General features: G+C 40.5%; 1 protein-coding gene across 1 annotated transcript in view; it reads right to left on the minus strand.

Annotated features, from left to right (window-relative positions):
• Positions 1-13808, minus strand: part of LOC122995113 (NLR family CARD domain-containing protein 3-like) — a 381835-nt gene that overhangs the window by 18092 nt on the left and 349935 nt on the right. Inside the window, exons 2-7 of the mRNA XM_044370132.1 lie at positions 6802-6921; positions 4610-4688; positions 4220-4448; positions 2245-4048; positions 1937-2110; positions 534-707 (exon numbers count right to left, since the gene is read on the minus strand). Coding sequence (XP_044226067.1) covers positions 534-707; positions 1937-2110; positions 2245-4048; positions 4220-4448; positions 4610-4688; positions 6802-6921 — 2580 coding nt within the window. The remainder of the gene's footprint in view (positions 1-533; positions 708-1936; positions 2111-2244; positions 4049-4219; positions 4449-4609; positions 4689-6801; positions 6922-13808) is intronic.

A 13808-nucleotide genomic window follows, 5' to 3' on the forward strand; every position in this document is an offset into this window, starting at 1 on the left:
TGTGGCATATAAGGACTGAAGGTTGTGGAACAGTAAGAAAACATTTCTGACTCCTTCACTCATACTCACTGACTATACTTCACACAGTTTCAAGAATCATCCAGAGTTTTAAGGTTGTATGAAACAAAAGAAGAATCAAATGGTAGTTAACCACATAACAGCTGGGGTGCACTGTCATATCACCATTGTGCCTAAAAATCACTATCATCCCAGCACAGATACTGCTCTGAAATTAAAAGAAACTATAACTGTTACCAAAACACTGTTAACTGAATTACTGTCTGCATGTGTGTTACTTTGGGCCAATTACACAGTTCTTCATTCAGTTTTTGAATCTAAAACTCCTCTCTGGTATTTCAGGAGACAGAAAAAAATTAATGAAAATATATTAGTAGAAAGTTACTCACAGGGTCTAAATATACAACTGGTCTGAAAATAATTTGAGTAGGCTAGAGAAAATGTCCAAGTGTTTATCAACTCATATAAATCACAGTTTAAATGGTGATCAGTTGTGCAGGTTGATGAATTCTGACCTGAGAGTTTCCAGTGCACAGTGTGGACTCTCCAGTCCAGCAGACAGCAGCTTCACTCCTGAACTTTGCAAGTTGTTGTTACTCAAGTCTAGCTCTCTCAGATGGGAGGGGTTGGAGCTCAGGGCTGAGGCCAGAGAAGTACAGCCTTCCTCTGTGATCAGACATCCTGACAGCCTGCAGACACACAAAACAACATACATGTCACATGATCTAAGATCACTGCAGGACTGGAAGGTAGTGTGTTTATTACTTTCATCACCAATATGTTTCTGTAATCATTAGAGTTAAACTTAATACTTCCATTCACTACTTCTAAATTCAAATGGCCAACCACAGTAAGGTTTGTATTGTGAGGCAGTTCCAGCTTTCTGTAACCTTAGTCAACATGATGTTAGCGTCTGCTAACTCTTCACTGCTAAAAATAGGTCTAAATAAAGAATAGTAAAAGAAGAAGCAGCCAGTGAGCTGATAAGATGAAGAGCTGGAGGTGACAGATCTGACTACAGTTTGTAAAAACTTCAAACCTCCAACATGTCACAGAGGTAAATGACTCCGTCTCAGATGCTCACAGTTGAATAAAGAACAGGAATCCTAACTAATGTGGCATATAAGGACTGAAGGTTGTGGAACAGTAAGAAAACATTTCTGACTCCTTCACTCATACTCACTGACTATACTTCACACAGTTTCAAGAATCATCCAGAGTTTTAAGGTTGTATGAAACAAAAGAAGAATCAAATGGTAGTTAACCACATAACAGCTGGGGAGCACTGTCATATCATCATTGTGACTAAAAATCACTATCATCCCAGCACAGATACTGCTCTGAAATTAAAAGAAACTATAACTGTTACCAAAACACTGTTAACTGAATTACTGTCTGTATGTGTGTTACTTTGGGCCAATTACACAGTTCTTCATTCAGTTTTTGAATCTAAAACTCCTCTCTGGTATTTCAGGAGACAGAAAAAAATTAATGAAAATATATTAGTAGAAAGTTATTCACAGGGTCTAAATATACAACTGGTCTGAAAATAATTTGAGTAGGCTAGAGAAAATGTCCAGGTGTTTATCAACTCATATAAATCACAGTTTAAATGGTGATCAGTTGTGCAGGTTGATGAATTCTGACCTGAGAGTTTCCAGTGCACAGTGTGGACTCTCCAGTCCAGCAGACAGCTGCTTCACTCCTGAACTTTGCAAGTTGTTGTTACTCAGTTCTAGCTCTCTCAGATGGGAGGGGTTGGAGCTCAGGGCTGAGGCCAGAGAAGCACAGCCTTCCTCTGTGATCAGACATCCTGACAGCCTGCAGACACACAAAACAACATACATGTCACATGATCTAAGATCACTGCAGGACTGGAAGGTATGGTGATCAGTTGTGCAGGTTGATGAATTCTGACCTGAGAGTTTCCAGTGCACAATGTGGACTCTCCAGTCCAGCAGACAGCTGCTTCACTCCTGAACTCTGCAGGTTGTTGTTACTCATGTCTAGCCCTTTCAGACTGGAGGACTGGGAGCTGAGAACTGAGGACAGAGCTGCACAGCTTCTCTCTGAGAGGTTACAACCACTTAGTCTGGAGAACAAATGTGGAAACATACTTAAAAACATATTTTTCTCCCATCTTGAATATATTTCTTTATAATATCTTCTTTATATCTTTTCAATAAATCAATAAATCAATCAATAAATAACTATCTGTGCACTTACAGAGCTTTGTTGGAGGCTTTGACCACTGGCAGCAGCCTCAGAAGAGCCTCCTCTGAAGCAGAGTATTTCTTCAGGTCAAACATGTCCAGATCTTTTTCTGATGACAGTAAGATGAAGACCAGAGCTGACCACTGAGCAGGAGACAGTTTATCTGTGGAGAGACTTCCTGATCTCAGGGACTGTTGGATCTCCTCCACTAAAGAATGATCATTAAGTTCATTCAGACAGTGGAACAGATTGATGCTTCTCTCTGCAGACAGATTCTCACTGATCTTCTCCTTGATGTACTTGACTGTTTCCTGATTGGTCTGTGAGCTACTTCCTGTCTGTGTCAGCAGACCTCGTAGGAGAGTCTGATTGGTCTGCAGTGAAAGACCCAGGAGAAAGCGGAGGAACAAGTCCAGGTGTCCATTTGGACTCTTTAAGGCCTCATCCACAGCACTCTGGTAGAAATGTGTCTCTGCAGATTTTTCTTCTATTGTTTCAGACTTCTGGGATGTTGTTTGTTCTTCTGCCAGCAGATTGACTCCAGACTTGATAAATGTCAGATGGACATGAAGAGCAGCCAGAAACTCCTGTACACTCAGATGGACGAAGCAGAACACCTTGTGTTGGTACAGCCCTCTTTCCTCTTTAAAGACCTGTGTGAACACTCCTGAGTACACAGAGGCTGCTCTGATATCGATGCCACACTCTGTCAGGTCTGATTCATAGAAGATCAGGTTGCCTTCCTGCAGCTGCTCAAAAGCCAGTTTTCCCAGAGACTCAATCATCTTCCTACTGTCTGGACTCCAGTGTGGATCTGTCTCAGCTCCCTCATCATACTTAACATTCTTCAGCTTGGACTGAACCACCAGGAAGTGGATGTACATCTCAGTCAGGGTCTTGGGCAGCTCTCCTCCCCCTCTGCTTTTCAACACATCCTCCAGAACTGTAGCAGTGATCCAGCAGAAGACTGGGATGTGGCACATGATGTGGAGACTTCGTGATGTTTTGATGTGGGAGATGATGGTGCTGGCCTGCTTCTCATCTTTGAATCTCTTCTTGAAGTACTCCTCCTTCTGTGGATCAGTGAACCCTCTGACCTCTGTCACCATGTCAACACACCAAGGAGGGATCTGATTGGCTGCTGCAGGTCTTGTGGTTATCCAGAGGCGAGCAGAGGGAAGCAGTTTCCCCCTGATGAGGTTTGTCAGGAGCACATCCACTGAGGTGGACTCTTTAACATCAGTCAGGATCTTAGTGTTGTGGAAGTCCAGAGGAAGTCGACACTCATCCAGACCGTCAAAGATGAACACAACCTGGAACTCTTCAAACCTGCAGATTCCTGCTTCTTTGGTTTCAGTAAAGAAGTGATGAACAAGTTCCACCAAGCTGTACTTTTTCTCTTTCAGCACATTCAGCTCTCTGAAAGTGAATGGAAATGTGAACTGTATGTCCTTGTTGGCTCTGTCTTCAGCCCAGTCCAGAGTGAACTTCTGTGTTAAGACTGTTTTCCCAATGCCAGCCACTCCCTTTGTCATCACTGTTCTGATTGGTTCATCTCTTCCAGGTGAGGCTTTAAATATGTCTTCTTGTCTGATGGTTGTTTCTGGTCTGTCTGGTTTCCTGGATGTTGTTTCAATCTGTCTGACCTCATGTTCATCATTGACCTCTGCAGTCCCTCCCTCTGTGATGTAGAGCTCTGTGTAGATCTGATTCAGAAGGGTTGGGTTTCCTGCTTTAGCAATCCCCTCAAATACACACTGGAACGTCTTCTTCAGGTTAGACTTGAGTTTACGTTGACACCTTCCAGCAGGAGTCCCTGAATGAACACACAGGAAACAGGATCAATGAATGAAGTATGAAGCAAATATTTAAACATTTCATTCCCTCAAAGAATGAGTGAATAAAACATATTTTCCTCCATCTGTTGAGACATCAGTAAATGTCTCATTTATCCATCATGTTAAATCTTTATAGAAAATCCTCTTACTGCTCTGCAGACGGTCAGCCAGCTCCTCCTGCTTCATTCTCCTCAGGAAGTGCAGTGTAATCTTCAGAAATGCCTCTCTGCTGCTCCTCCTCTGCTCTTCATCCTCACTGTCCAACATCTCCTCATCCTCCCTCTGACTCTCTAGGCATTCTGGGTAATCTGGACTCAGAACCTTCTGCATCTTCTTCAGCTCGTTCTTCACAAAGGTGACGATGTTCTCCTCCAGCAGCTGGAACAGAATACTATATGAATGACACAATCAAACTGAAATTATGAAGCAAACATCAGATCCATGTTGGACAGACTGACAATCCACTGGTCTACAAAGTGCAGCATGGAGATGACTGTGAACACAATAGATGTAAAAGTAGTTGTTGTACATGTACAGACCATAAATATGGAGTCCAGGTGTGTTTGATGCTGCTGGGCAGACTGACCACTGGGAACCTCTGAGCTCTCCTGGTCCACTCTGTGGGGGAATCATGAAGATTGAGTTCACATTATGTCTGTCCACACAGAGACAAACACAAGCTAAAGGTCCATCAAGTGATATTTGGATGTGAACAGAGAATCAGATGACTCCCTGTAGTGGTAAAGCTTTACTAGTGCTGCTGATCCCACTGAGAATCAACAGCTCAGTCTGTTTGTAGCTTTCAGCTCAGTGTTTTGCTTCATCAGTCAGTTTGGTTTAGTCCCAACAGCTCTGAACAACCCTCCATACAGCTCTCCCTCCCTCACTGTACACTGCTGAAGTGCCCTTGAGCAAGGCAGCTACAACCTCCAGCTTCTCCAGTGGAGCTGCTCAGTATCTGCTTGTATCAGACTGGTTGAACTGGGCAGCTCCCAGTATGAAAATTACATTGAGGTGAGAAAGTGAGAAAGTCGGCAGGTGTCATGTCTGAGGTTTTTGGACGTCTTGTGTTTGAGCAGGTTGAGGAGTATTTAGTCAGATACAATATGTTGTATGAGCTTCAGTCTGGCTTTACAGCAGCAGACTCTACTGACACCTGTCTTATTCATTTGTTTGATTTTATCAGTCAAAACCTTGATGGAGGAAATTATGCTGACTTGCAGAAAGCTTTTGACACTGAATCATTCTGTACTGTTGTCAAAGTTACAGTGCATGGTGTTTGGACATACTGCTGTAAAATGGTTTATTTCTTACATTACAGGAGGAACTCAAGTCTGTGATGTTGAAGTGGTTCTATCAGAACCTCAGGATATTACATGTGTGGTGCTGCACGGTTCTATTTTAGGGCCTCTTTTATTTCTTATGTATATAAATGATACGACAGCTGCTGTGACATGCAAGCTGCTGCTGTATGCTGATGATTCTGCATTACTGCTATCTGGGAATGATGTCAGTGAAATTCACAACTCTTAGTAATGAATCAGAAAGTGTGAGAGAGTGGCTCATAGATAACAAGTTTTCAATACATTTGGGTAAAACCCAGTCAATCCTGTTTGGAACAAAGACGTCAAGAACAAATACACTGAAAATCTTTTGTAATGGAACTGAAATTTTATAATATTTTGTGTCACATTTAGGAATAATATTGGACCAGTCACTGTCCTGTGAATCTGTTGTTGATAAAATATTATGTAAGAGTGGCAGCAAACTTCAGTTTCTGTTTCACAGACTAAGACTCTTTTTGACTTTTCTGTTGAGAAACTTCTCATGTCCTCATTGGTACAGCGTCAGTTTGATTCTGCCTGTTCTGATTGGTTCAGTGGTTTGACATCTAAATTTAGGAACAAACTGCAGGTGATGCAAAATAATAGTATTCAGTATTTATTAAATGTATCCTCTTTAACTCATGTTGGTGATGAATTCAGAAGTGTAGGACTGCTGCCAGTACAGCTCAGAGTAGAACAACAGAAGCTGCATCATATGCTCAACATTATCAGTGGGTTATCTGTCAATACTTCACAGATAACAATGGAACATACTCAGCATGGCTATAACACCAGGGCCAGTGTGTGTTCATATAAAGTCCCTCCAGTGAATAATGTAGCCAGAAGTTCCTTTTTTTAAGCTGCTGCCGTGTTGTGGAACAGCCTCCTGTTACACATCCAGCTGTTAAAAATGAGAGGAGCTTATAGAGGTCAGGTCAGGACTTATTTATGGAACATGGTCACAGGTTTATAATGAAATCTGCAATTCCATTTTTACTTCAGCCATCAAATTGTCTTTGTTGTACTTTGTGTTTTGATGTGGGCGTTTATTATTTTATTTAATTTGTGGTGATTCAGTTTTATGTTGTATGTCTTGTGTTTCGTCTTTTAACATCTTGGGTCCATGTTGGAAATAAGTGTTTTCACTTTAACATGTTTTTTATGTCTGTAATGTATAAATAAATCATATCATGTCACTTTTCATATGAACAAGCGAGTGCAACACCATGAATGTCTTCCAGGAGAGACTGTCTGAACATGTGATCTGTTATCTCCATATTTAAATGATTATCACGTCTCCTCCCTCTCTATGACGGCCGGCTTTTCACTGACGTGGTCGGACAACACGTCGTACAAACCAGTTCTTTTCTAGCATAACCCGACGTTTACTGTCAGTTACAGCTTACATCTGATCAGCAGATGGACATCCTCCTTTAAATTCAATCAAACGTCCCTTCGACTGGTCGCTCTTAAAGGACAGACAGCTGAGTTCAGGTCCAGGAGAGTCTGGTCTCTGCTGCTGGATCCTGAAACAACAACAGCTCTGATAAATGTGCATGTTGGATAGAAATGAAAAGTCTGTTCAGTCTTTGCAGCTTTACATTCTGACCTTCCATCAGCAGGTTGTCCAGATTTAAAATTTACAGTATTCCCCATGGACCGGTCACTCTTCATGGACACACAGCTGGGTCCAGGTCCAGGTCTAGGTCTAAGTCTAGGTCCAGGTCCAGGTCTAGGTCCAGGTCCCGGTCCAGGTCCAGGTCCAGGTCCAGGTCCAGCAGACTCTGGTCTGTGCTGCTTCTTTGTTCTTCAACACAACACACACAGAGCCCTGAGTGTGAATAATGATGGTGGAGTGATGTGAGTGGAGAACAGTGATGGACAGTTAGAGATCCTCATCTCACCTCTGAGCTTTGGTCTGGCTGTCATGTTCCCTCTGCCTTCGCCTTTTAGAGGGAGGGACTCCCTCCTCTCTGTCCTCACACTGATCCATAGCAGAGAAACACCTTCACACAAACACAACAACAAGCTCATTCATTACAACAAGCTGCACATCACACCAGCACTGCAGTTACAACAGCGTCATTCTTGATTCAACCACCAGATGGCAGCAAAGTAAGACATTATTCTTCATTTCCACTGAGGTTTAATGTTTCATATTTTACTTTCAGAAGGTTCCAGTTCTCTGTTGGCTTTTCATTTACCACTATAGAGCACATTTAATGGAGATGAGCTGCTGGTGGAGTCAGCTGTGTGGCAGAAGAAATAAAAATACTCACCAGGTGAATTCAGATCCACATCCAGTCACAGAGTCTTTGTAGCTTCACCTGCAGAGGAAACACAGAGAGAGAAACTGCTGCTGATTCTCATTAGTCCTTCATCATCAGTCTGAGGACTCTGGTTTTCTATGGAGTCATTTGTACTTCTCGCTGTTTTAATTAGAGATTCTACTGAATGACACTTTATTGATTAATAACAGTTAAGCAGCATATCACACTCAGAGGCCTGACATGTATTTCAACTGATGATTTAGTGAATATACATAAAGATACTGATGCAACAATTTTCACAAATATCAGTGGAGACAAAAGATCACATGAATGTTTGTATTTCAGAGCATCAATGCATCATATTTTTATTTACATTCATCTTTATTTATGGTTCTGTTATAGTTGCTACAGCTGTGTTATATTCTATTTGATCTTGTGGGAATGTTGTCTGTCAATCAATGTTAGATTATAAGGATCAAAGTACAGACGTTTCCATGATTTATGGTTGAATTAATGGAGCATCATCATCATCATCATCATCATCATCATCATCATCTACAGTTAAGATTAAAACAGGCAGAATAAGAGAGAACAATCTGTCTGACTCAACACTAAATGCAGTTCTGTACAGCAGAACAAAGATCTTCCTGTGATGAGGCATCACATTGTAGTTTAAACTCCGTCATTATTCCACAAACAGAGTTTACTGTGTTTTGATGACAGTGATTCACTTTGTAGTTTATATAATGTGACATTGATTTTATATTGATATAAAGATACTGAATGAAGGTTTGGCAGCAACATAAACTTTAGTTTCTATTGCTGCAGCTCTTAGCTTGGTTAAAATACTGAATATCATCAATGAAAAGATGTTTTCAACAGTTTGTCTGTGATATAGTTTAGAAAGATTCCAGAGAATATTATTTAATGACTTTTATTAGCTGTTAATCACTAACCATACCACCTGTGAAACAAAGTCTCCCTCACTACCAGCATGATACTGGTTATTAAAACATGCACCAGTTTAAAGGTGACTGAATGGGGCGACCCTTCATACTGACACTAAACTTCTCTGACAATGAATAAAATGTTTTACACAAACAAACTCAAGACTGTTTGAAACCGTTTGAGTTCATTTGATGTCAAACTGTCAGAACATAATCACATGACTGTGTTTAAGTGCAGTTAGTGACGTGTTGAAAGCTGATAAAATGTGTATCTGTCAGGTTGGTGAGCTGTTGTTGACTTGCTAGCTAGTGACAGTGTTCCTAATATAACTGCAGCACATTTTACTGTTTGATGAACAATAAATTCACTGCAGAACATCTATTAAAACATGGTTTACTTTTACTGCTCAACATTAAACACAACTAAACAGCATATTATTAATAATCTATTTCATTCATTTATGAAAAGCAGGAGCATCATACATTGAGCCTTTAACACTCAGTGTCAGCTGTGTATTTATTTGAGTCTCATTTATTATTATTGATGCACATATTACATGTTATATGCAGGTAATTTTTCAGAGTAACAACAGACAGTGAAAGGTTGACTGTTGGAATTAGTGTTAAAATAGTGCAGACGTGGAACAATGTGTGGCACAGGGGTAACGTTCATTAAGACCTGCATTATTGTCTCTGATGCTGTGAAATACACGCAGGGCAACAGGGCAGTGCGTAATGTTTGTGCAGCGACTGAGTGAAGCTTCATCAGAGCGAGCAGGAAGTTGTCAGTGTGTCAGTAAATGTACAGAACAGACTACAGTGTGTCAGTTAATAAATGCTGCAGCTTGTCAAGACCAAGAAAAGTCACGTCTGTTATTTCCCCAACTGCTGGAAACGTGAAGGGGGTTAGCTCCACAGTTAGCAACAATGGGTTAGCCTAACCTGAAGACACTGAACACAGAAACAGAGAACAGAGAAATGTTCTTCACCCCCCCAGACCAAACCAGTCGATCCAGGGGAAACACTTCTACCAGTATTCAACAAAGCAACATAAATCTCTACTGGTGTCACATCTGGACTCATCCTGAGCACGGCCGCTTTGCTCCCAATGATTTCACTGTATAAACTCTGAATCTGTGTGTAACAGGTCACCTGTTTTCTGTACAGAAAAGCCTTTAAGTTAATAATTCTATCGTGAGATCTCAACGTCTCATCAGAAGATTTAAATAGTTGATGAAGTTACCGCTGTCTCCCAGTCTGGAGACACAGGTATGGATGCTGCTGCTGTGTGACAGCCACAGCTGTTCATTAAAGTCAGAGGAAAGGAGCTACATTACACATCTATCAGCGTCACACAGAGTCTGAAAGCTCCGGCCAGATTTAACCCCTTCCTCCACCACTGCCACACACACTCTGTAGGGGAGAACGGGTTAACATGAGCCACTTTTAACATTTGATGATTTTACTGCAAAATGAAAGTGTATTTGGTTCAAATAATAGTTCCTATATATACTTCAGGTTGTTGTGTGGAAATTAAAACAAGTTATCTAATTATTATGGTTTTAGAACAATGACCCATCAAAAAAAGTTAGTTAGTCTATGGCACAACTACCCCGAGGTAGGGGTAAAATGAGCGCTCTGTGGGTAAATAGTGCTACCATTATATACTGATATAAAAATTACACAAAATCAAACAAGTTAATTGTAAAATTAAAAATAATTTTGAACTTTAATGCCATCAATTTCACAAAGGCAAAAACTTGTACTTTTAAGTAAAATGATATGTTTATGTCCTGTTGTTCAACATGTTACCCAAAAACATTTTCAGTAAAGGTGAAACTGAACTTTGTGTTTTACTTACAGAAAGAATGTGTGTAAATGTGCTTTTGTAAAGGAAAACCTGGTCCAGGTCTGAGTGCTGGACTCCTACAGTGAGGGGGTCTGGGGGCTCTGTTTTGCTGGCATGGTTTGGGTCCACTTGTCCCCTTAGAGGGAAGGGTCACTGCTAATCAATACAAAGTATTTGTGAGTGATCAGCTTTATCCTATGATGAAACATGTCTATCCTGATGGGAGTGGTCTCTTCCAGGATGAATCAGATGTTACGACCTTCACAGTCACCAGATCTCAACCCAGCTGATGTGTTAGACAGCGTTCTTCATCATCATCATCACAGCACCACATGAGGAAGATCTTTATGAAGAATGATGTTCATTCCTCCAGTACAGTTCAGAGACTGTAGAATCAATAACAAGGTGTACTGAAGTTGTTCTGGTGGCCCGACACTTTACTGAGACACTTTATGTTGGTTTTTCCTTTAATTTGTCTGTATGTACATCATGTTTGTGCTTCAGTTTAACATTAGTCAACCATTGACTCAACATCACTGGCACGTTTTACTCCACAACCTCCACTATGACCAAACTGTTTCACACAGTGGCTCAGATCCACAATTAGTTTATGACCTTGTTTTGTAGCTTACACTGACTTAAATTAACATGTAATAATGTCCAAAACTTATCTTTTTGATTAAGATACAAGACTGATAACTTTAGTAACATTATTAATTCACTTGGCATGACAAAAATCTTTTTTTTGCTCTGTGTTGCTGACCACTCTCTCCATGTGCTTGAGTCCAAGATGGATTGAGTAACGTGAACTATTCTTCCTTAATTTGTGGTCACATGATTACTGTTGTTTATGGTTACCCAGATAAAGGGGGTGGCTCATTTTACCCACTGGCTCTGTTTACCCCGTTCTCCCCTATATTGTATATTAAGATATTTTTACCTGTTTTTACTTCTATGTTTGTACTTTTTATGGACTGTAACTCTATTTTTACTCAGCATGTGACCCACATGTTCTCTGTGTTTCTTCTTCTTGTAAATAAATCAAGTTATTTGAACTTGAAGCTGTTACTAATACAGACAGAGCAGGTTGTTGGACAAATGTTGGAAGTTATTGATCTGTGAACACTGACTCAGTACTGTCAGCTGTTATTGGGCACTTTGAACTAGTGATGAGCAAAAATGAACAAACGAATCTTTTTAGTGTCAAACGTAGCGAGTGCTCATGAATCCCGGACTTTTCCCACTCATACCGCCCACACCCATCACTGTTATCGTAGGGTCCTGCTCACACTGCCTGCCTGCTACGGTGGTGCAGTCGCATTAAACATGAATGAGCACCGATGAATGAGCGGGAATCACCGTCTCCAACGGGAACGTCAGTGAGTGACTCGAGTCCAGAGAGCCTGGCAGCTACTCACTGAACGAGACTGAACCACCTGCTGCTCTCTCTGCTACCCGCCCCTTAAAAACACCGACTGATCGTTGGTCAGTGACACATCACATTTCTGTCACATCGTATTGAGCTTATATAGCCTACCTACATACAAGTGGGATGCTGAATCAATGCATTGAAATTAATATTTTATCTTTATTAATGTAAACTTATACATGATGACTGGTAATGCACTGAAGAGAAATTTTGTGGGGCAGGCAGCACGAGCTGTCGAATGACTGCAGTCAAGTCAGCCGCCACGTAATTTCCTACTGCGCGCACACTTCTGTTATTACGGTAATGAGTTTTTCTACTTGGAAGACAAAGATGGTCCGTCGACTAAATGTGGTTTAACATCGCTTTCATTTCCTGTACATTCGACCGGTAATATTACAGTTTGATTGAAACAGCAACAACACAACAACTTCCAGAACATTTCACTGTGGAATTAAACAATAAAGGACCAGTAGGAAAGTACGTGGCAGCTAGTTTGACTGTAATTTCCGGAGTGGCGGCTGACTTGACTGCAGTTGTCGAATGTGTCTGTACTATAACTGAGTGTCACAGAGAAACTGACGGCACATTTTGCAAAAAGTATCAAAACTCCAAAGGTTCGATATATTTACATGTATCAACTGGAAGGAACCGATACTGTGAAAAGAATCGGTCCGCCCATCACTACTTTGAACAGTGAACCTAAAATGGAGGAAAACTTCCAGCATGTTGATTTGTGTTGACTGTTAGTAGAGTTCTGAACTACAGATTTCTGCTGTTTCTACTGGAACTAAACTAACAAGATGAACAAAGAGTCATTCAAGAGTCAAACAGTGAAAACTGTCACAATATAAACACAATAAAGTCACAATAAATACCTTTAGAAGAAGAAAAGAAGCTGCGACACGACGAGAACAGAACGAGGAAGTAAACTTCAACAGGAAATAACAGAGAGAGAGAGAGACATAGAGAGAGAGAGAGAGACATAGAGAGAGAGAGAGAGACATAGAGACATAGAGAGAGAGACATAGAGAGAGAGAGAGAGAGAGATTTTGATTGTATTATACACAAAAATATATTCAAAATTTCAAAAAAAAGGGAAACTGTCTGTTTCCAATCAGTGATTCCACTTCTCTACATCCTACAGGACCCCAGCTAGCTGCACAACAACTTCCAGAGCATTTCACTGGTGAATTTCACAATAAAGGACCATTGAAAATATACAACAAAATATATTCAAAAAATGATTGAAAAAAAGGAAATGGCACATGAGATGAAAAAGCTGGCTCTTCAAATACTGAAGGCATCAGGTACATTATATTATGCATATAATGCATATGCATAATATGTAGATTTTATAGCACCTTTTGCAGAACATGTTTTAAATGTGTATTTTCCTTTCCAGTGTTTGAAGCAGAAAATAACTGTGCCTGAATGTGCCAGATTTTTTTGAATTATTACATTATACACCAAAATATGTGTATAATGTTTTCAATGAGAAAAGACCTGCTGAATAAAATAGATGAGATGATCACAGCTAGTGCAACAGGGTCCTACACCACTGACAGGTTCTACAAGGTTCAGACGCTTCCAGTGAAAGTTTCCATAAAACGGGATGAATTCCTGGAATGGTTCAAACAGAAGCTCCAGGAAATGGATACAAATCGCAGTAGAACCAGGTATACCAGACTAAGTGAAGAACATGAGGGCAGTGATGAAGAGGCTGTAGAGCTCCAGGTTCAATGAATTATGTATCATAATCTGGACTCAACTCTTGGACTCGACCCATCTCTAACCTCCCTTCCTGTCAGAAACACTGTTCATAAATTCACACCTTTGACTGAAATACAATGATTTATTACATCAGTCCTCACTGATCTTTACTTAAACATGTAAATTCCTCTCAGATCACATCGACTTT

Source organism: Thunnus albacares, chromosome 13, assembly GCF_914725855.1.
Source record: "Thunnus albacares chromosome 13, fThuAlb1.1, whole genome shotgun sequence".
Lineage (NCBI taxonomy): Eukaryota > Metazoa > Chordata > Actinopteri > Scombriformes > Scombridae > Thunnus > Thunnus albacares.